Below are 23,358 nucleotides of genomic sequence, written 5' to 3'. Positions count from 1 at the left end.
CATAAAGAAAGGTTGTTTGAAAATATGTTTTATGCCATGTCAGCAAGACCAATTATTTATGGTCAATTTTGTTTTATTCTCAAACAGTTCTAACTATTGACTCCATTCCTCTCCTTGGCATCAGAAATTAAGCCAGTCTGTTCACAAACGTGATACGGCATTCAATGAAGGTGAGTTTCTGACCTCATACTTGTGACATCTCTAAGCCCACATAGCTCCAGCAGTGCAACACAGCTCAACTTTGCTTTTGTCTCAGCTCATCAGCAACCAAAACCTTTATTCATGCCTCAACTCTGGACTGGATTATTTCAACACATCGCCAGCTCTTCTACTACCTCCTACCCTCTCATAAATTAGAGGTTATTCAAACAATGAAATTTGCTCCCTATACCTGTCTCTTCATTTTGCGTGCCTCCTTCAAAAATAAAGCTCTTTCTTTGATCAATTTTCTGATCATCTGACCTAATACTTTGGTTTTACTTTTATATGGTTTGGTGTCGAGAGTGCAGTGCTGGAAAAGCACAGCAGGTCAGGCAGCATCCGAGGAGCAGGATCATCATCCTGATGAAGGGCTTACGCCTGAAACGTTGATTCTCCTGCTCCTCGGATGCTGCCTGATTTGCTGTGCTTTTCCAGCACGACATTCTTGACTCAGAGCTCCAGCACCTGCAGTCCTCACTTTCTCCTCTTATGGCTTGGTGTCATATTTTGTTTTACAATGCTCCTATGAAATGCCTTGCATGTTTCATATTGTTAACGTTACTCATTTTTGGCTTAATCTCAAACTCACGAAGATGCTTCTGTTACTGTGTCACTTCTCTCAAAACACTCCCTTTTACCTGAGCACTATTTATTCCTTTCCTAATTCTTCGGGCACAGTATTGCTCGAAGTTATAGATTAGGACATCACACTGAAGCAATATTGGCTATATAAAGGAAAAAATGAATTTGTGTTTGCATGTCTGTATGTAAACTGGTACTCCACACATACAGTTGCTCTTGGAATGTGTCTATCATACCAGGGATGGGTTTCAGTGTATCCATATTTTGATCATTTGCGATCATGCTGCAAAAATGGGAATAACTAACATTAATGTCATAAAAGTGACCACCGCCAACAGGAATGAGTCTAATTACCCCATCTTGATCACCAATGATACTGCCATTATCAAATCTCCCTCCAACAATATTCTAGGAGTTAATTGACCAAGAAATCAATTGGATCAACTACATAAATACTGCAACAGCAAGAACAAGTCAGAAGGAGCTCATTCTGCTACAATTAAGTGATCTCTTGACTCTCCATAGCCTCTCCATCATCTACAAGACACAAGCCAGGAACTTGAAGTAATACTCTTCACTTTCCTGGATAAGTGCAGCTCCAGCAATGCTCAATATTACCCAGGACAAAACATCCCAACTACCACTAAAATGTTCATTCCTTCCATCACCATGCAACGCCCTGGGAAATCCCTTCCTAAGGGCATTGTGGGTAAATAGTCAGCACATGGACTGCAGCGTTTAAGAAAGCAGCTCACCATGACCTTCTCAAGGACAACTAGGGACAGGCAGTAAATGCCAGCTTGCAATGCTCATGTTCCACAAGTTAATAATGATTACAAAAAATGGTCTGCAGTTTGCATTAACTACAAGATGCACTGTAGGATCTTGTAAAGGCTTTTTGACAGCATATCCCAATTTCACACCATCTGTCAATCAAAAAGGAAAATGCAATAGGTGCACAGGAATACTACTTTCTGCAAATTCCTCTGAAGTCAGAAAGCACCCTGTCAATACATTACCATTCCTTCAGTGTTGCTCAGAAGAATCTTGGAACTCTTGACCTAATAGCACTGTGCAAGTTCCTTTACCAAAAATATTTTAGCAGTTCATGAGCCATGAAGGATGTGAAATATATAAATGGTTGTGCCAGAAACACTCGCAACCCTTGATTAATTTTAGAAAGTCAATTATCTAGGTGTAAATTGGAGAGTGAGAGAGATGGAAAGGAGCATGTAACTTGGTGTTTGGGACATATTTGCAGGATGGGGAGAATAAAATTATAACAGTCAAGTTTAAGATTTGATTTGTGAACTTATGAAGTGGTATTTTATTAGAAAGATCTAATAAGAAAGGAGTAACTGTTTTCACATTTATTTCTGGGAAGCAATTAGAAAGAAAACCGAATTTGGACTGAAACCTTTTGTGCAATACAACATTGGTGAACAATAAAATTATCAGATGGGTTTAGGGAGGAAAACTTTTAAGAATTCAGATGGGAGCCTTGATGTAAATAGTAAAAAAGGGGCACTTGATGTGAAAAATTGTTAAGGTTAATCTAGGTATGTAACAGAATATTTACCAGATCCCTGTCACATCTATTTATAGCTTTCCTGTTTTTTGGTTGTTTATTTTGATGGGAAATTATTCATAGAATGAAAAAGGTATCCAACAAGCTCTCTGCTTCCATAGTCAGGTGCAACCTACTCTGTAAATGGACACCATCACAACTACACTCATGTAGAAAAGTTCTAAATAAACACTCCTTGAATCTCAAGATTACCAAGTAAACGTAAGAACATATAATCTTCCTCATGCCTCAACGTTTCAATGCTGGACTGATGTCCTCCAAAAACATCCCTTCCCTTTCTCAGCCAGCTCTAAAATCATCAAATCTAGAGAATTTTGCTAATCCTATTTCCAAATATATGCTACGCATTGCGAGGCTCAGACATATATTTATTAAGAAATTATTCTATACCATAATCCTGCTCAACATTTCTAAATTTTAATACTTTCTCTTACAGTTTCATGTTTTGGCTCAGAATAAAAGGCACATGAAGAAAACCTATTAGAATTATGTAGATTAAATTCAACATACCAAAATATTGAAAAAATCAATGATCAACAGATCAAAAAAAATTGTAAGAGACACCATAGCAAAGGTAATAAAATTACAAACCAAACTCAATAATACTACATTGGGTGGCACAGTGGGTCAGTTGTTTACACTGTTGCCTCACAGAAAGAACTAGGGACCTGGGTTCGATTCCACCCTCAGGCATCTGCCTGTGTGGAGATTGCGCGTTCTCCCACTGTCTGCATGGGTTTCCTGTCTCAATCCAAAGATTGAAAGGTTAGATGGTTTGGCAGTGCTAAATTACCCATACTTTCCAGGGATGTGTTGGCTAGGTGGATTAGCCAAGGGAAATGCAGGTTATGGCGATGGGGTAGGTCAGGGTGAGATGGTCTTCGGAGGGTTGCTGTGGACTTGATGGGCCAAATGGCCTACTTCCACACTGTTGGGATTCTAGGATAAAAATAATAATTTCTCCCAGCCAGTGATCTGAGTTGGTCAGAGAGAAAATGGCTCAGATTTAATCACTGCACATGGATGGTTAATGCAACTGCCACTCCAATAGGACAGAACTGCAACTTCATAGACATTCTTGGGACTTCAGTACCCTCAGTCTAGTAGCATTCAGAAAGCCTGAGAAAATATTCATAAATCAAATTAGATCAGGTGCAAGACCAATAACTTCAAAAAAATGTTAATTTAAAGTAGGTTCCTTACATTTTACTATCTAAGCATGATACAATGCTGCAGAGTTAAATGGCAGTTAGAAGATAGGTTAAGTCTTGCAACTACTTGGAAAGCTTGTACCCCTGCCTAAACATCGGAGGCTGAGGGGCGACCTTGTAGAGGTTTATAAAATCATGAGGAGGCGTGGATAGGATAAATACAGAAAGTCTTTTCCCTGAGGTGGAGCAGTCCAGAACTAGAGGGTACAGGTTTAGATTGAGAAGGGAAAGATATAAAAGGGACCTAAGGAGCAACCTTTTCAGGCAGAAGGTTGTGCATGTGTGGAATAAACTACCAGGGGAAATAGTGGAGGCTCGTACAATTGCAGCATTTAAAAGGCAACTGGATGGATATATGAATAGGAAGGGTTTAGAGGGATATGGGCAAGTGCTGGCAAATGGGATTAGATTAATTTAGGCTATCTAGTTGGCAGGGATGAGTTGGACCGAAGGGTCTGTTTCTGCGCTGTACTTCTCTATGGCTCTATAAATAGTTAACAAATATTCCAAGAACTTGATAACATCTCTCTGATTTATGCCACATCATTATTTTGAACAAGAAAAAAAGACAGGCCCAACAATCTGGTTTGAACCCAGGCCATTAACATTTGGTAGCATGTTCTAGCCCTCTAAGCTAACTGGACTCTCAGTAATATATCTATAGATTTAAGTAATAGATGGATTATCATGGCTTAATCAACTGACCAAGTCTCTCAAACAAAAGTTTCATAAAACTAATTCCTGCACTACATGGTTTAGAACTTATAAATACTTACAATAATTTTTAAAAAAGCAAAAATGGGTTGTATATTTTTCAAATTTGTTGTCAACGCAAGACACCAACATGGCAGAGTAAATCAAGAGCCACAGATACATCCATGTCCCATCCTGTACACTGATCATTTGAATTCTCAGGACCCGATTTTATGTCCAAGTGAGTGATTTTGACAGAGTTAACAATCGAGCTTATAAAGGGTCCTTTACATTAGCATACCTGTCAAGTATGATTGAGAATATGACTATGTCAGACTGTTGCTTGACTAATTTGAGAGATAGCTCTTCCACATTCAGCACAAACCCAAGATGTTAGTAAAGGAGACTTTGCAGTGTTGACAGGGCAGTACAGTAACACAGTGGGTAGCATTGCTGCCTCTCACTGTCAAGCACTTGGGTTCAATTCTAACCTCAGGCAACTAACAATGGGGTTTGCATGTTCTTAATGTGTCTGCATGGGTTTCTGCTGGGTATGCAGTCCTAGTGTGTATATGTTAGATGGACTGGCCATGATAAATTGCTCCATAGTGTCTAGGAATGTGCAGGCTTGGTGGATTAGCCATGGTAAATACAGGGTTATGGGCATGGAGTTGGATTTAGGTGGGATGTGCTTCGGAGGGTCAGAAGAGACTTGATGGGCTGAATCTATTTGCATGATAAGGATTCTATGAACTTACATACTCACCCACACAACATGAATTTCCTCAGGTGATTCACAACCACAGCAATAATGCATACTATTTTGTTTATGCATCTACCATGGTGTCTACTTATGTGGTGACAAAGTTACGGGAATCAGCTAAGGTCCCAACGAAATGCTCAGTGATGGTGCTCAAGGCCTTTCTGGTACTTGTGCATAGATACAACTTGAAAAATTTTACAACATGCAACTTGTTATCGTATACTAAACTAATGAGAGAAATAAAGTTATTACAAACTGTTACCTATTATTTCTTTGTGGGCGGCACGGTGGCACAGTGGTTAGCACTGCTGCCTCACAGCGCCTGAGACCCGGGTTCAATTTCTGACTCAGGCGACTGACTGTGTGGAGTTTGCACGTTCTCCCCGTGTCTACGTGGGTTTCCTCCGGGTGCTCCGGTTTCCTCCCACAGTCCAAAGATGTGCGGGTCAGGTGAATTGGCCATGCTAAATTGCCCGTAGTGTTAGGTAAGGGGTAAATGTAGGGGTATGGGTGGGTTGCGCTTCGGCGGGTCGGTGTGGACTTGTTGGGCCGAAGGGGCTGTTTCCACAATAAGTAATCTTAAACCCATAGGTGCAACAAGAATAATTCAATTCAATTTGCTGCAAGACCAAGGCAAGAACTTTACAAAAGGTAGCATTAAACAATTATAAATTCTCTGGTGCTTGAAAATAGATTTCTTTCCCAAGTGGATTGTTTTTGACTAATACAGTTACTGGTTACTGTGCTAATTTCAACACACACACACACACAGAAGATGCCACACTATATAATGTATTGCTGCATACCTAATCGTTTCTCCCAAATAGTTGAGAGTAACAACCTCTTCATTTCCCCACAAGGACCAGCCCTCCTCCTCCTGATCAGTCTCCAACGGTGTGTGAGAGATGTAACTCGGAGAAGATAGATTTTGTGGAGTCTCTTCCATTCTTCTGAGCACCCTCCACTCACAGTGCTCATATCCATCCAACCCCTCCAAACCTGTGCAGAGTACAAATAGGGAAATTCTTTCTTTCCCCCAGATACACTTGAGAAAAATAACTAAAGTTCTAACATTGGTCATACCCTTTCAAAATGTAGAGGAACTGAGTTGGTAATGTGAGATGTCTCTCATCATCATAAAGGAGGGATAATAAACGTTTCTTTCAACAGGTGAGATATTAGAGTATAGTATACGAATAATTTCAGTCGTGTGGTATGATACTTGGGAGAAAATGTGACGTTGAACTAATGGTTCCTACTGGTCTCTGTCACTGTGCTGTTTCTTCATGTCATTGAGATTGTTTTGTTTGAGACTGACTGCTGTGACTAGTTAACAACTCATATTTTATCATGGAATTACCAAGATGGGTGGATTGCAATCCTGCTGAAAATGATCTTTTTTGGCTCAACAATTCTCATGTTCCCTTATTAATCTTTATGTGATTGTTTCCCAGGGAATGTGAATGCCTTTTGCAGTAGTTTGTGGATTGACATATGCGTTAGAATTGTGTTTTACAAAACCATTAGCTGCTTCTAATATTGAGGAAAACTGAAAACACAATAATTAGGCAAAATATAAATATCAAATTCTTAACTTCTGGAAGCAAGACCAACCCTGTGGTGAGATTCATTTCTTTCCTGACCTCTAAGCATGGAAGAATAACGATAACAAAATTCTGTCAAACTTACTGTTGCTAGTAGTAATGTTAACTTCTTCAACTTGTTGAAGAATGTCATCGTCGTGAATGATCTGTGAAAGGCCAATGGTTCGAACAGGAGGATCAAGGCCAACAGAACTTTCGTTCACTGTCACATCACTGGCACCTGTAATCTGATTAGTGGGTGGCCCTCCTATGGATCCATCAAAATCAGTTGTTATGTCATCTGCACAATCTGCATTTGGCTAGAAGAGAAAGGATGCAAGTTACAATTAAATAATAAATTTTTTCATTTCATGACAAACAAAACACAGATAATGGGGTTTCTTATTGTGATTTAAACTAATTTTCACATGACATACATTATTGAAATGTATAAGTGAGAAGTTTGGATTATTACTATCAAGGATCAGAAATACAAATTGTTCAGGATTTGTAAAACAGTGGGAAGCACTCAACAAATAAATAAAAACAGAATTTACAGTATGTGGCTGCATAATTTAATCCGGGTGATAACACAAATCAAAAGCATTTTCTAATCCTAATAAGGATGTAATAGACAGAACTGAACAGATGTTTCTCATTTAGAACTATCATGAAATCCTGCCTCAATTTTTCCCTTAGTGACAACAGTTCTACCACTCAACAGAAGTTACCTGCTAACCAATAACATGCACTCAAAGTCATGATAAATGTCGAACTAGTTTTACTCTTATGGATCAGACCAGACCCTCTCAAAACATTTCAAGAAAGTAGCCCAGACTCTAAATTTTCTAGTTGTTTTAAGCAGGTGTTACGTAGATTTTTCAGGAGAGATGCAGATGACCCAATCGCTCAATTTTAAACAAAACAGAATTTATTTGCAAGATTATTGAATGAAACACAAACACAAGAGAACAGAACATAAAATAACAACTATTTAAAAAGATGCTGGAAACCAGAGTTTAGGTCAAGTGGTGCCAGAAAAGCACAGCAGGTTAGGCAGCATCTGAGGAGCAGGAAAAATCGACGTTTCGGGCAAAAGCCCTTCATCAGGAATAGAGGCAGGGAGACTCCAGGGTGGAGAGATAAATGGGGTGGGGGTGGGGCTGGGAGAAGGTAGCAAAGAGTACCCCTCCCCCCTCCAACATTTATCTCTCCACCCTGGAGGCTTCCTGCCTCTATTCCTGATGAAGGGCTTTTGCCTGAAATGTCGATTTTCCTGCTCCTCGGATGCTGCCTGACCTGCTGTGCTTTTCCAGCACCACACTATTTAAAAACCCAACAGACTATCCCAACTTAATGATGCTGGTCCAAATTCCTGCAACACTCCCCATATACACCCCCTGGCAGGAAAAGGTAAAATCAAACACAGGGTCTTGCAGGAGAGAGAGATAGCAGAGAAATTCAGCATGGAACACCTTCTTCCATGTTGCTGTTTTTTTGACCAGCAGCCTCAAAACTGACTGACTACTTGCTATGAACAGCCAGGCTGCTAAAACCCAAACAAAACCAGAGAAAAGCTGAACGGGGAGAAATGGCTACTCCCCTTTCACTGTACAAGATTTTTTTTAATTTAAAGGTTTCAAGTAGATCCACCCAGATATTTCAACAACTCTGCCTCACACAACACTTTTGTAAAAACCAAGGACAACACAACCTTGTTAACGGAGCAGCACCGTCATACCCAACTGCAGACTATTTGCAAAAATGCAATTTGTCACAAGGTTATTATGCAAGATGTAGCAAACCTATTTTACTTTCATCAATATCCTGACATTTTCTAAACTACAATGTCTGCATTTATTGCTCATCATAGCCAAACAGAACACTAACAGTTTCACTAGATATTAGATTTACGTAACCAAGATGGCAATTCTCTATTACTGACATTTTACTTACTATCCCATAAATTAATGACTTTAAATAACTTGTGTTTAAAAAAAGCTGAAGCACAGGGTCGAGGTAACAACGTACTGCAAGAATAAAAATTTGAGTGGTTATCAATATACTTCATAAGATGTTGCACTGTAGAAATGTATTCTGCCCATATGACACTATAAAATACATGGGGATACAGTCAATCAATATATTTTCCACTTCTGCTGGTTGACAGTTGGACATGGTCAGAGCCATGTAGTTAGGTCAAAACCAGCAGTCATCTGATATTTCAGTGAGTAAATACTGCACTTTGTGTATAACTAATCCATAGAGAGCAGAAAGTTCAAGCCTGAAGTGAATCAGCTACTTTCAGACAGAACAGCAGTGCAAGTCAAAAGACAGATCCTTAGTTGTTTACAGGCAAAGCTGTATGACATTATGAGCTAGTCCCCATGAGTTTCTGCACGAGTTTCCACAGGCTTTGGTTTCCTGCCACAGTCCAAAGACGTGCAAGTTGGGTGGTTTGGACATGCTAAATTACCTAGGTGTTCAGGTGTAGGTTAGGTGCATTAGCCTTGGAAAATACAGTGTTACAGCGATAGTGTAGGAGGATGGGTCTGGGTGAGATGCTCTTTGGTGGTTGGCATGGATTTGTTGGGCCAAATGGCCTGTTTCCACACTGTAGGGATTCTATAAAGATAAAATTAACTCATAGGTTTCTGCACCTTAACATTCTGAATATGCTGGTTGTTGCTTCCAAACTGGTAAAGAGCCTCTTGAGGAAAAGGAGTTGCAATAAGAGAAAGAGGAGATATAAGGAATTCTTACCCTTCAATAAATTTTCAGAATTTTCAATTTTCTAGGGAATCTGTGACAAGGTAACGTTGTCACAGTTAACACAATAAAGGTTGTTGCATTCTAAATCAATACAATCCGGAGCCTCTGCCTCTGGGTCCTTCTGAACTGTCAGCATATCAAAGACTCTGCAGTTCAAGTGCATAGCTAATGGTATTATACACAGAAGCAAACAAGTTCCTAATTCTCCCCTGGACACTGGAAGAAACAGAATAAGACTTGGGTTCACAGGAGCTCAGGTTCCAACGTTTAGGATATCATTGATGGCACACCGTTGACTCCTTCACATAACCCTAATGGCTTGGTGAACTGCAAGCTTCAACTTTGAAGATACGGCAGCCATTTGCCATATCAGCAGCGTATAACATCTATGATTTCTATCTATCCTGGGAAGCAGACTGAGAGGAGTATGCATTAAGTCCGCATTACTGTGAAGTTGGCTGGAAGAGAGGACCACATGAAAAGGGAAGCACGACATTCAAACCAGCAAAGAGCCCTTTCAACTGTTTCTTCCTGCCAGAACCAAAGTGTGTTGTCACAGAAAAATAGATAGGTGATTACAGCATATTTCTTCCCTCTCTTTTGATTAGCCAATTGGTTTGAATCAGGAGATGCAGTTGCATCTGAAGAGAAAAAGTACATTTTCTAGCTGAACATATTTAAAATCTAAAGTTAATATATGTAAATGGAACCGAGATGGATGGGGACATGATGCGTTGCAGCAAAAGTACATGGGAATTAGTGGACACTGGTGTGATCCAAGGAGAACATATCTACCACAAATGTTGGACACCCAACAATGTGTGTTTCAGAGTTGACAAACTGAAGTCTCAACTGCAGATACTGACAAATAGGAAGGAGGAGAATTACTTGGACATGTGTTTCAGGCAATGTTTACATTCCTTGGATTAATTCCATCAAGTTTAATTCATGGTCAGCGACAAGAGGTCAGACAGCATCTGAGAAACAGGAGAATCAATGTTTCAGGCATAAGCCCTTCATTAGGACTAGGCTTGTGGGCTGGAGTGCTGAGAGATAAAAAGGATGAGGGTGGGGATGGGGATGGGGATGGGTAGGAGGGGAAGGTGGCTGCGAATGAGATCAGTAGATGAAGGTGGGGGAGAAGATGATAGGTTGGAGAGGAGGGTGGAGCGGATATGGAAAAGGTGATGGACAGGTCAGGAGGGCGGTGTCGAGTTGGAGGCTTGGGACTAGGATGACATGGGGTGAGAGGAAATAAGGAAAGTGGAGAAACCCACATTGATTCCATGTGGTTGCAGGATCTCAAGGCAGAACATAAGGCAGAAATTTACCTGTACCTCCAATGTCATCTACTGTATCCGTCGCACCCGATGTGGTCTCCTCTACATCGGGGAGACAGGACACCAACTTGTGGATCTCTTTAGAGAACATCTCTGGGACACGCACACCAACCAACCCCACCCACCCTATGGTTGATGAGTTCAACTCCCCTCTCACTCCGCCAAGGAAACGCAGGTCCTGCACCGCCTCCATCGCCAAATCCATACCACCCAACACCTGGAGGAAGAATGCATCATATTCCACCTTGGGACCCTGTAGCCACACTGGATCAATATGCATTTCATCAGTTCCCTCATTTTCCCTTCCCCCATATAATCCTAGTCTCAAGTCTCCAACTCAACACTGCCCTCCTGACCTGTCCATTACTGTTCCCATCTATCCGCTCCACCCTCCTCCCCGACCTATCACCTTCTCTCCAACTTTTATCTATCTATTGCATTCTCAGCTACCTTGCCCCGAACCTCACCTCCCCCTCCCATTTATCTCTCAGCCTCCAGCCCAAAAGCCTATTCATGATGAAGGACTTATGCCCAAAGCGCCGATTCTCCAATTCCTTGGATGCTGCCTGACCTGCTGGCTTTTCCAGTGCCACACTCTCGACTCAGATCTCCAGCAACTGCAGTCCTCCTGCTGATGGGATGCTCTTGTTCAAGAAGGGAGGTAGAAAAAGGAATTTGGAAGTTATAGGGCAACTAGCCTAACATCTGGTATTGGTAAAATACTACAGTCCATTATTAAAGTAGAAACCATAGCACATTTAGAAAAGCTTAATGCAACCAGAGTCAGCATGGCTCTGAGAAAAGGCACTATGTTTGACTAACTTGCTATAGTCCTTTGAGGATATAATGAGCTCAGCTGATAAAGGGAACTGACAGATATAGTCTATTTGGATATCCTGAGCCATTCAATAAATTCTTCCATAAGATGTGATTGGACAACACAGAAGCTCACTTTATTAATGGAATGAGGACTAGTTCACACACAATAGACAGAGTTGGGATTATGGGATTTTTGTTCATATTGGGAGTATAAAACTAATGTAGAGCCAACTGGATCAATCCTAAGGCCTCAAATATTGACTATATCAATGATTTGGAGGAGCAGACGAAAACAAATAAATCTAAAATTGTTGATGATACAAAAAAAAGGTATGAGGATATTTTGTGATGAGGGCATAAGGAATTTGCAATAATATACAGATAGGTGGAGTAAGTGGGAAAAATCCTAACAAATGGAGTTTAATGTAGGCAAGTGAGGCAATGCAACTTGCTAAGAAGAATCAAAATGCAGACTATTATTTAACAGAAGAGACTCCAAAACAAAATGCAGGATAGAAAGATCTGGCTACCTCTGCATGAAACAAAAAATGAATATGCACATGCAGCAAGTAATTAAGTGGTTTTGGCCTTTATTGCTACGGAGATGGAGTTTAAAATGGGGAACTCTTGTAACAATTGTACATTGGTGTACAAGTCGGTGAGGTCACACATGGATTACTGTGCAGAGTTTTGGTGCTTGTATTTAAGTAAGGATATATTGACACTGGATGCAATTCACTAGGTTTGACTCCTGGGACAAAAAGTTTCACTTATCAAGAATACCTTGACCATAGTGGCTCAGTAGACCAATCAAGTGTACTCTAGAATTCGGTCAGAAGCTTGGGAAGTGATTGGTGGGCCCCATGCTGGAATATTTGCGTCAATGATGGCTACAGGTGAGGTGGCAGAAGACTGGAGGCTGCCTAACATGGTGCCACTATTTAGGAAAGGTTGAAAAGGTTGGGAACTATAGCTCAGCAAGCCGGACATCGATAGTGAGCTAGTTGCTGCAGAGACTCCTCAGGGACAGGACTTGCATGCATTTGGAAAGGCAAGGGCTGATTAGGGATAGTCAACATGGCTTTGTGCATGGGAAATAGTTTCTCAATAACATAGTTGAATTTTCTGAAGAAGAAACAAAGAGGACTGATGAGGGTAGAGCAGTGGATGTGATCTATATGGACTTCAGTAAGATGTTCAAAAAGGTTCTACATGGCAGACTGGTAAGGAAGGTTAGATCACATGGAATACAGGGAGAACTAGCTGTTTGGATACAGAACTGTTCGAAGGTAGAAGACAGAGGGTGGTGTTGGAGGGTTGCTTTTCAGACTGGAAGCCTGTGAGCAGCAGTGTGCTACAAGGATTAATGCTGGGTCCACTGCTTTTCGTCATTTCTTTGGACGTGAACATACGAGGTACACTGTGTAAGTTTACAGATGACACCAAAATTGGAGGTGTGGTGGTAAGCGAAGGAGGTTGGGTTGCCACAGTGATTAGCACGGCTGCCTCACGGCGCCAGGGACCTAGGTTCGATTCCAGCTTCAGGTGACTGTCTATATGGAGTTTACACATTCTCCCTGTGTCTGCATGGGTTTCCTCCCATAATCCAAAGATGTGCAGATTAGGTAAATTGATCATGCAAAATTGCCCATAGTGTTCAGTGTAGGTTAGGTGGATTAGTCAGGGGTAAATGTAGAATAATAGGGTAGGGAAATTGGTCTGGGTGGGTCACTCTACAGAGGATCGGTGTGAACTTGTTGGGCAAAGGGTCTGTTTCCACACTGTAGGGATTCTATGTTTCTATTCTTTGAGTATAATGGGATCTTGGTCAGATGAGCCAATGGACTGAGGAGTGGCAGAAGTAGTTTAATTTAATTTAGATTAATTTGAGGTGCTACATTTTGGAAAAACAAATCAGGGTTGGACATGTACACTTAATGGCAAGGTCATAGGCATATTGCTGAACAAAGCAGCCCTTGGAGTGCAAGCTCATAGTTCCTTGAAAGTGGAGTCACAGATAGCTAGGTTAATGAAAGTGGTGTTTAGTATGTTTTCCTTTATTGATCAGTACATTGAGTATAGAGTATAGGTGGTGACTTTTGGAATGTTGTATTCAATTCTAATCTCCCTGCTATAGGAAGGATGTTGTGAAACTTGAAAGGGTTCAGAAAAAAATTATAAGGATGTTGTCAGAGTTGGTGGGTTTGAACTATAGGGACAGGTTTAATGGGCCAGGGCTGTTTTCCCTGGGGCATTGGAGATTGAGGGGTGGCCTTATAGAAGTTTAATAAATCATGAGGAGCATGGATAGAGCAAGTAGACAAGGTCTTTTCCCCGGAGTGGGAGTGTTCAAAACTAGAGGGCATAGGTTGAAAAGATTTAAAAGGCATTGAAGGGGCAGCTTTCTCCCCCCCAGGGAGGTGTATGTATGGAATGAGCTGCCAGAGAAAGAAACAACATTTAAAAGGTATCAGGATGGGTATATGAATAGGAAGGGTTTAAAGGGACATAGGTCAAATGTTGGCAAATGGGACTATAATTCTATTAGTTTTAAAACAGTGATGGAAAAGGATAGATGGGATCGAAGAGTTGAAGTTCTAAATTGGAAGGAGGCCAACTTTGACGGTATTAAGCAAGAACTTTCAAAAGTTGATTGGGGGTAGATGTTCGCAGGTAAAAGGACAGCTGGAAAATAGAAGCCTTCAAAAATGAGATAACAAGTGCCCAGACAGTATATTCCTGTTAGGGTGAAAGGCAAGACTGGTAGATGTAGGGAATTCTAGATGACTAGAGAATTGAAGTTTTGGTTAAGAAGAAGGAGGAAGCATTTGTCAGGTATAGACAAAAGAAAAAGAGTTAATCCTTTGAAGAGTATAAAGGCAGTGAGAGTATACTTGAGGAAAACCTGGAGGGCAAAAAGGAGACATGAGATGGTTTTGGCAAAAAGGGTGAAGGAGCATCCAAAGGGATTTTATAAATATATTCAGGACAAAAGGGTAATTAGGGACAGAATAGGGCCCCTCAAAGATCAGTGAGGCCGTGGAACCACAGGAGATAGGGGAACTACTAAACGAATACTTTGTATCAGTGTTTACTGTGGAGAGGGACATGGAAGATTTACAATGTGGGGAAACATGGTGACATCTTGAAGAATGTCAATATAAAAGACATTTTAAAGACATGGTGCTGGATGTCTTAAAACGCATAAAAGTAATTAAATCCCCAGGACCTGATCAGGTGTACTCTAAAACAATAGAGAAGTGATTGCTGGGCCCCTTGCTGAGATATTTTTATCATTGATGGTCAGAGGTGAGGTGCCTGAAGACTTGAGGTTGGCTAATGTGGTTCCACTATTTAAAGAAAGGTGGTAAGGGCAAGCCAGGGATCTATAGACTGGTGAGCCAATGTGGTGGACAAGTTGTTGGAGGGAATCCTGAGGGACAGGATTGACATGCATTTGGAAAGGCAAGGACTCTGGGAAGCTAGGGAGGAGATAGCAGAGCCATTGGCCTTGATTTTTGTGTCATCATTGTCTACGGGAATAGTGCCAGAAGACTGGAGGATAGCGAATGTGGTCCTCTTGTTCAAGAGGGCGAGTAGGGATAGCCCGAGTAACTATAGGCCAGTGAGTCTCACTTCTGTTGTGGGCAAAGTCTAAGAGAGAATTGTAAGGGATAGGATTTATGAACATCTGGATAGGAATAATGTGATCAAGGATAGTCAGCATGGTTTTGTGAAGGGCAGGTCGTGCCTCACAAACCTTAGAGTTCTTTGAGAAGGTGACTAAAGAGGTGGACGAGGGTAAAGCAGTAGATGTGGTGTATATTGATTTTAGCAAGGCGTTCGATAAGGTACTCCATGGTAGGCTAATGCAAAAACTACGGAGGTATGGCATTGAGGGTGCATTAGAGGTTTGGATTAGGAATTGGCTGGCTGGAAGGAGACACAGGGTAGTAGTTGATGGAATAGGTTCATCTTGGAGTGCAGTTACTAGCGGTGTTCCACAAGGGTCTGTTTTGGGACCATTGCTGTTTGTCATCTTTATAAATGATCTAGAGGAGGGGCTTGAAAGCTGGGTGAGCAAGTTTGCGGATGACACGAAAGTCGGTGGCGTTGTGGACAGCGAAGAAGGATGTGATAGGTTACAGCGGGATATAGATAAGCTGCAGAGCTGGGCAGAAAGGTGGCAAATGGAGTTCAATGTAGCTAAGTGTGAAGTCATTCACTTTGGTAGGAGTAACAAGAAGATGGATTACTGGGCTAATGGTAGGCTACTTGGTAGTGTGGATGAGCAGAGGGATCTTGGTGTCCATGTACACAGATCTCTGAAAGTTGCCACCCAGGTAAATAGTGCTGTGAAGAAGGCATATGGTGTACTGGGCTTTATTGGTAGAGGAATCGAGTTCCAGAGTCCTGAGGTCATGTTGCAGTTGTATAAGACTCTGGTGCGGCCTCATCTGGAGTATTGTGCGCAGTTTTGGTCGCCATACTATAGGAAGGATGTGGAGGCATTGGAACGAGTGCAGAGGAGGTTTACCAGGATGTTGCCTGGCATGGTAGGAAGATCGTATGAGGAAAGGCTGAGGCACTTGGGGCTGTTCTCATTGGAGAAAAGGAGGTTTAGGGGAGATTTGATAGAGGTGTACAAGATGATTAGGGTTTAGATAGGGTAGACACTGAGAACCTTTTTCTGTTAATGGAGTCAGCTGTTACTAGGGGACACAGTTTTAAATTAAGGGGTGGTAGGTATAGGACAGATGTTAGGGGTAGATTCTTTACTCAGCGGGTTGAGTGTTCATGGAATGCCCTGCCAGTAGTAGTGGTGAACTCTCCCTCTTTATGGTCATTTAAGCGGGCATTGGATAAGCATATGGAGGTTATTGGGCTAGTGTAGGTTAGGTAGACTTTGGTCGGCGCAACATCGAGGGCCGAAGGGCCTGTACTGCGCTGTATTTTTCTATGTTCTATGATTAGGGATAGTCAACATGACTTTGTCTGTGGGAAGCCATGTCTCACAAACATGGTTGAGTGTTTTGAAGTAACAAAGAGGACAGATAAGGCTAGAGCAGTGGATGTGATCTATATGGACATCAGTAAGGCGTTTGACAAGGTTCCTAATGGTAGACTGGTTGGCAAGGTTAGATCTCATGGAATACAGGGAGAAATATCCAACTGAATACAGAACTGGCTTGAATGTAGAAGACAGAGGGTGGTAGTGGTGGATTGCTTTTCAGACTGAAGGCCTGTGACCAGCGGTGTGCCACAGGGATTTGTGCTGGGTCCGCTGCTTTTTGATATTTATATAAATGATTTGGATGTGAACAATGGAGGTATAGTTAGTTATTAAATTTGCAGATTACACCAAAATTGAAGGTGTAGTGGGCAGGGAAGAAGGTTAACTCAGAATACAGCAGGATCTTGATCAGGTGGACCAATGGGCTGAGGAGTGGCTGGTGGAGTTTAATTTAGATAAAGGGGAGGTGCTGTATTTTGGAAAAGCAAATCAGAGCAGGACTTATACACTTAATGGTAAGTTCCTGGCGAATGTTGCTGAGCAAAGAGACATGGAGTTCAGGTTCATAGTTCCTCAAAGGTAGAGCCACAGGTAGATAGGGTAGTGAAGACATTTGGTGTACTTTCCTTTATTGAAGAGAGCACTGAGCATAGAAGTTGCAGGGTCATGTTGCAGCTGTACAGGACAATGGTTAGGCCACTTTTGGAATACAGTGTGCAATTCTACTCTCCTCCCTATCAGAAGGACGTTGTGAGACTTGAAAGGGCTCAGGAAAGATTTACAAGGATGTTGCCAAGCTTATAGGATTTGAGCTATAGGGAGAGGCTGAAAAGGCTGCGGCTGTTTTCCCTGGAGAGTCATGAGCTGAGAGGTGACCTTATTTATAAAATTATGAGGGGCATGGATAGGATAAATAGACAAGGCTTTTTCCCCCAAGGTGTGCGAGTTCAAAACTAGAGAGCATAGATTTAGGGCAAGAGAGGAAACATTTAAAAGGGATTCAAGGGGCAACCTTTTCACGCATAGGGTGGGCGTGTATGAAATAAGCTGCCAGAGAAAGTGGAGGCTAGTACAGTTACAACATTTAAAAGGTATCTGGATGGGTAAGTTAACAGGAAGGGTTTAGAGGGATGTGGGCCAAGTTCTGGCAAATGGGACTAGATTTGGTTAGGATATCTGGTCAGTATGGACAAGTTGGACTGAATGGTCTGTTTCCATGCTGTACATCTCTAGGAGTAAGGCTGGCATAAATATCATTCTCTGTTCCAGAGAGGTGTGGAGGCTAGATTACTGCAAGTATTTAAAGGAGATAGAATTTGGAAATAAGGAAGTTGAAGACTTTGGAAATAACATTTTTTTTTGTCACTTATATAAACCTCCTGCAAACTCATCTCATTTAATCTAGTTATCAATAACTCGAAAAAACAAGAAGCAATTTTCACAATGACTGAAATATTTGTGAATTTATTTTTAAAACATTATACAAATACAAAATTCACTTAAATGATGAAGAATCACATTAACCAGTATCCAAAATGTCTCAAGTACCAACTGTTCCAAGTTAGATAAAAATCTGTAAAATTTCAGAATTAAATAGTCGAACCTTTTTGAAGTTCTTCCACTCTCAAGCAGGCATGTAGGCAAACTAAAAGGAACCTATCTTTTCCTTTGTAGCCTGGGGTAAAGGAGAGTGGGAGTGGAAGTAGGTATTGTTAAAAGCAGGTATCCTCAGGCAGGTGACTTTTCTTAGAACCAGATATGAAATGGTAAATCCTATTTCGAAAGATGCTCCCCAGACGATTGAGCGTTTCTAGGACTGTCTGTTTCTATTTTGGATTTCCAGCAGTAAGTTCTGTTTGATTCTGTGCCATCAGTGAGAAATAGTCTGTTCTACAGCAACATCATTCAGTATTTAGGCCTTGCATCAGTACTGTCAAGATGGTGCAAGAAACTTAAACAACAGGGTTTTTTTTTAGGTGATCTGAGCTATTAAAAGAATTTGAGTTTGAAATTGTTAATGCTTAGGTAAGTATAAACTTTGTTTTCCTTCATTATCAAAAATTCAGTAATGAGTGATGGATTGGACAGAGCAATTACAAATCATTTAAAAAAATTAATTCATTGTTTTTTAAAATAGCACAAATAAATCTGAATGATTAATATATCTGGAACACAGTACTTCTTTTTCCCCCAAGAATTTCAGGGATCCACATCACATTATGTTGCATTATTCACAAAGTTAAATTTAACGGATATATTAAAAAATGTTGAAACTTACTTTAACTCAATTATTTGTGACTTGCAATTGAAACTTCATATTTATAACAAATCAATTGCAAATTGTTAATATAGAAACTATTTAATCTTTTGAGCACAATGTATGAACATAACATCTAAATGAAGTAGTGGCCATTCACCCTCAATTATAAAATTACAGATGATCTGTTTGTGTTTAGAATTCCATATTACCACAATCCCCAATAACATTGGACTCCATTCACTAACATGAATCTACCACCATCTTGAAAAGCATTCAAAAATCTTGCTTCTACTGCTTTCTGAGAAATAAGTAAACCAAAAGGTCATTAGCTGCAATACCACCCCAATCTTGCAAGCACCACTAAAATCGAGTTACTAATTACATAAGAAAAATACTCAATAAACAAACCACTACTTAACAGTGTGTTTATGTGCAGTCATTACATACATATACATGCTTTAAAAATGCCACACTAACCAAACATGAAGTAATTGAGATCACTACAGTATCAGTGATTTAACTGATAACATTAGAGCATCCCTACCGGAATTCCTAGTGCTTTCAGAATATTCATTTTACACATTGGACAAGTACGATGATCTAGTAGCCATGGATCCACACAAGTTTTATGGAAAAGGTGTCTGCAACACAATACATAGACCTCAGTCAATTACAGCACAATTTAAAATATCTAATTAATTTAAAAATAGCAACCAAACTCAAGCTAAAGATTGCAGATGAAAGCTAGTGATTTAGGAAAGCTCATTTGCAACTGACAAATTCAGAGTCATCAATAAAATTTTTTATTCATAATTTTCTCTAGCTGTGGTTTATCTATCATTGGTGAAATAGAACAAGATAAACCTCATATTTCTCATTGAGTATATTCTGAGCAGTATTTCCATCACTGATAATATATTTGCCTTGCTATGGTGACTCACTAGAACATAGAACATTACAGCGCAGTACAGGCCCTTCGGCCCTCGATGTTGCGCCCTGTCATACCAATCTTAAGCACATCTAATCTATACTATTCCATTTACACCCATCTGCTTGATCAATGACGACTTAAATGTACTTAAAGTTGGCAAATCTACTACCGTTGCAGGCAAAGTATTCCATACCCTTACTACTGAGTAAAGAATGCCAGATATTAGAAATTGTGTTTTTATTTCCTATCCCATATCCCTCAAGAACAGGCAATAGAAAGTTATATTTAGGGCACACAATGCTGAAATTAAACAGATCCTTTCCTTTTGCTCAGCTAACAGCAATTGGAAGGTGGCATTAACTCATCATTTAATAAGAAAAATCTGGGCAGATCTTTAAACATTATTGAGGCAATTGTCTGTAGTAAGTTGTGTTGTACGAAAGGAAGTGTGCTTTCTAACACTTAGTAGCTTCAGTTAAAATTGAAAATTAGTTTTGAATGTAATTAGATTTAATGCTGATGTCTACACTATAATCAATGCTTACACCAAACTAAGAAAAAAAATTGCAAAAACAGATCACGTTTAATATATATTTCCAATGGTTTAACGTGTGTGCGCATGTGTAGTGGAAACTGTCTCTTCAGAACATAACTTTTGTACCATGATAATTTGTCAAGATCTAGCAGATTACAAACTTTTAGTTAATTTTTAAAAGAATTTTGACACAAACAGACCATTACAATGGCTGGTGTAAATCATATGACCATAGGACTCGCTGGAGCTCAAAATACACAAGACTCAAGCAAATACCAAATTAAATTTGACATTCAGAGTCAACTATTCATACATTCATTTAAGGATGGATTATCAACCAGAAAGAACTGTTGAATGGCAGCAGTCCGTCTCTGTTTCAGCATTGGAAAAAAGGAGACATTTAATATGTAAACGAAAAATTTGAATGGATCCAATCAGCTTTATTATAATGGGTTCACTTATCCAAATTAGGCTGGTGTATTCAAAATGTCCAACGACGACAGGATGATTGAAATCAACAGGCACATCACCCTTTATCAGGAAAAGCAGATTCTCAATTTGTGCTTTAACAATCAGAAGGCAGTTTGCAATCAGGGTGAATTCTACAAAAAGTAAAAAGTGAGGTCTGCAGATGCTGGAGATCAGAGCTGAAAATGTGTTGCTGGTTAAAGAACAGCAGGTCAGGCAGCATCCAAGGAACAGGAAATTCGACGTTTCGGGCCAGAGTCCTTCATCAGGAATATATCCCTGAATTCTACGAAAGCCAGCAAACCAACTGCATATCATCCAAGCAACCAAGGCGATAAACAGCTATATGCTGAAAGTGTGATATCTTAAGAGAAAAATAGTCTTTCACCAATCTCAGCCCAGTCTTTTACAACTTTATGTCACCAAGAATCAATGTTTAGAAAATCAATTAAAATAAATCATGTAGCTTAGTAAGAATCCTTTGATTGATAAGACTTCTACTTCAAAAGTGTTTTGTTCATCTAAGAAACTAAAGGCCTGTCTTAAAATGGATATAGATTCAATCTTTAATTGAAACTGTCTTCGGTTTTTAATCTGTGCTTGATATAGAATGTGTTATACAAACAAATGAGATATTGCATTTGAGAGTCTGGTGCATATGTTGAATACAAGATTCTTGCCTCTGAGACACAGCCTCTGTTATAAAAGAACCACCTCTTACAAACAAAAATGCAGATCATAGTCACTGAAAACGAACACAATTCTGCCCGTGACAAGTCTGCAATTGTATCAGTTATCAACTGAAATAAATTGCAATAACCTACATAATGAAATTTGCTGGCATCAGTTAACACACAATACTGAAAGCCATTATTACAGATCAGTAAAACTCTGATGGCATTTTAATGCAAAAAACAAAAAATGTGTGCACCCTTTGAGAATTCCACATCAAACACCATAATCTTTCATCATCTGTCACATCAAAAGAAAAATGCAACAGCTTAAACAGGTTATCATATTGCTGAAAAACATAGCTGCAATAAGCACCAGCTGAGTTGATGGCTGGATGATTTAGCAAAGGTAAAACCCCAAATTTGGATTCTCAGAGGACACTTTAAAAGCAAAGCCCAGTTAAATTTATTTTTTTAAAAATCAGTTTCTAGGCCAGATTGTGAAGTTGATTGACCATCCAGCCGAAAAACGTGTTGCTGGAATAGCGCAGCGGGTCAGGCAGCATCCAAAGAGCAGCAGAATCGACGTTTCGGGCATGAGCCCTTCTTCAGGGATGAGGAAAGTGTGTCCAGCAGGCTAAGATAAAAGGTAGGGAGGAGGGACTTGGGGGAGGGGTGTTGGAAATGCAATAAGTGGAAGGAGGTCAAGGTGAGGGTGATAGGCCAGAGTGGGGGTGGGGGCGGAGAGGTCAGGAACAAGATTGCAGGTTAGGAAGGCGGTGCTGAGTTCGAGGGATTTGACTGAGACAAGGTGGGGGGAGGGGAAAATGAGGAAACTGGAGAAATCTAGGTTCATTCCTTGTGGTTGGAGGGTTCCTAGGCGGAAGAGGAGGTGCTCTTCCTCGAGCCGTCGTGTTGCTCTGGTCTGGCAATGGAGAAGTCCAAGGACCTGCATGTCCTTGGTGGAGTGGGTGGGGGAATACTTCAACTCCCCCTCCCACTCCACCAAGGACATACAGGTCCTTGGACTTCTCCATTGCCAGGCCATAGCAACACGACGGCTCGAGGAAGAGCACCTCAGCTTCCGCCTAGGAACTCTCCAACCACAAGGAATGAACCTAGATTTTGCCAGTTTCCTCATTTTCCCCTCCCCCCACCTTGTCTCAGTCAAATCCCTTGAGCTCAGCACCGCCTTCTTAACCTGCAATCTTGTTCCTGACCTCTCCGCCCCCACCCCCACTCTGGCCTATCACCCTCACCTTGACCTCCTTCCACTTATCGCATTTCCAACGCCCCTCCCCCAAGTCCCTCCTCCCTACCTTTTATCTTAGCCTGCTGGACACACTTTCCTCATCCCTGAAGAAGGGCTCATGCCCGAAACGTCGATTCTCCTGCTCTTTGGATGCTGCCTGACCCGCTGCGCTTTTCCAGCATCTGCAGTCCTCACTTTCTTCTGACCATCCAGCATGTAGGCAGCCAAGATTTGGAATTAAATTAAGTTGGTTATAACTAGGGTGGGGTAGGTGGGAGTTTGGTATAGGAGGCTAGATACCTCAAAATGCGCATCGGACAACATCCCACCATTCGGTCACGTTGTGTTGCTCATGATACAAGGATCAATTATTTTACCTATCCATCCTTTCCAAATCCATCAGTTCTTAGGGAATAAGACTTATTTTTCATATGGCTGTGCACAATAAAAGAGCATGGTTCATCTGCAACCTAATTTATTAGTAATTTATCTTTATCCTATTTCTCTTAATCTAACACATATAGATAGTCATAAATCACAGGAGAAACTTGACAACAAATTTCTTAGTTTACTTGGACACATCAAGAGCAAATTTACTATTGTATGATGGAGAAAAAATTCAAGGTTTTGTCAGATAATTGGATAACATCAGATACAAATAAAACCTTTATTATG

At 40.6% G+C, this 23,358-nt stretch overlaps 1 protein-coding gene across 2 annotated transcripts in view; it reads right to left on the bottom strand.

Moving 5' to 3' along the window:
* Window positions 1–23,358, bottom strand: part of rnf150a (ring finger protein 150a) — a 137,916-nt gene that overhangs the window by 5,443 nt on the left and 109,115 nt on the right. The window contains exons 5-7 of one of the 2 annotated variants that reach the window (XM_060851349.1): window positions 19,371–19,467; window positions 6,728–6,941; window positions 5,845–6,037 (exon numbers count right to left, since the gene is read on the bottom strand). In XM_060851349.1, coding sequence (XP_060707332.1) covers window positions 5,845–6,037; window positions 6,728–6,941; window positions 19,371–19,467 — 504 coding nt within the window. The remainder of the gene's footprint in view (window positions 1–5,844; window positions 6,038–6,727; window positions 6,942–19,370; window positions 19,468–23,358) is intronic. The other variant, XM_060851350.1, reaches the window with a different exon arrangement.

Source organism: Hemiscyllium ocellatum, chromosome 36, assembly GCF_020745735.1.
Source record: "Hemiscyllium ocellatum isolate sHemOce1 chromosome 36, sHemOce1.pat.X.cur, whole genome shotgun sequence".
In the NCBI taxonomy this organism is placed as follows: Eukaryota; Metazoa; Chordata; class Chondrichthyes; order Orectolobiformes; family Hemiscylliidae; genus Hemiscyllium; species Hemiscyllium ocellatum.
This window is presented reverse-complemented; position numbering and strand designations above follow the sequence as displayed.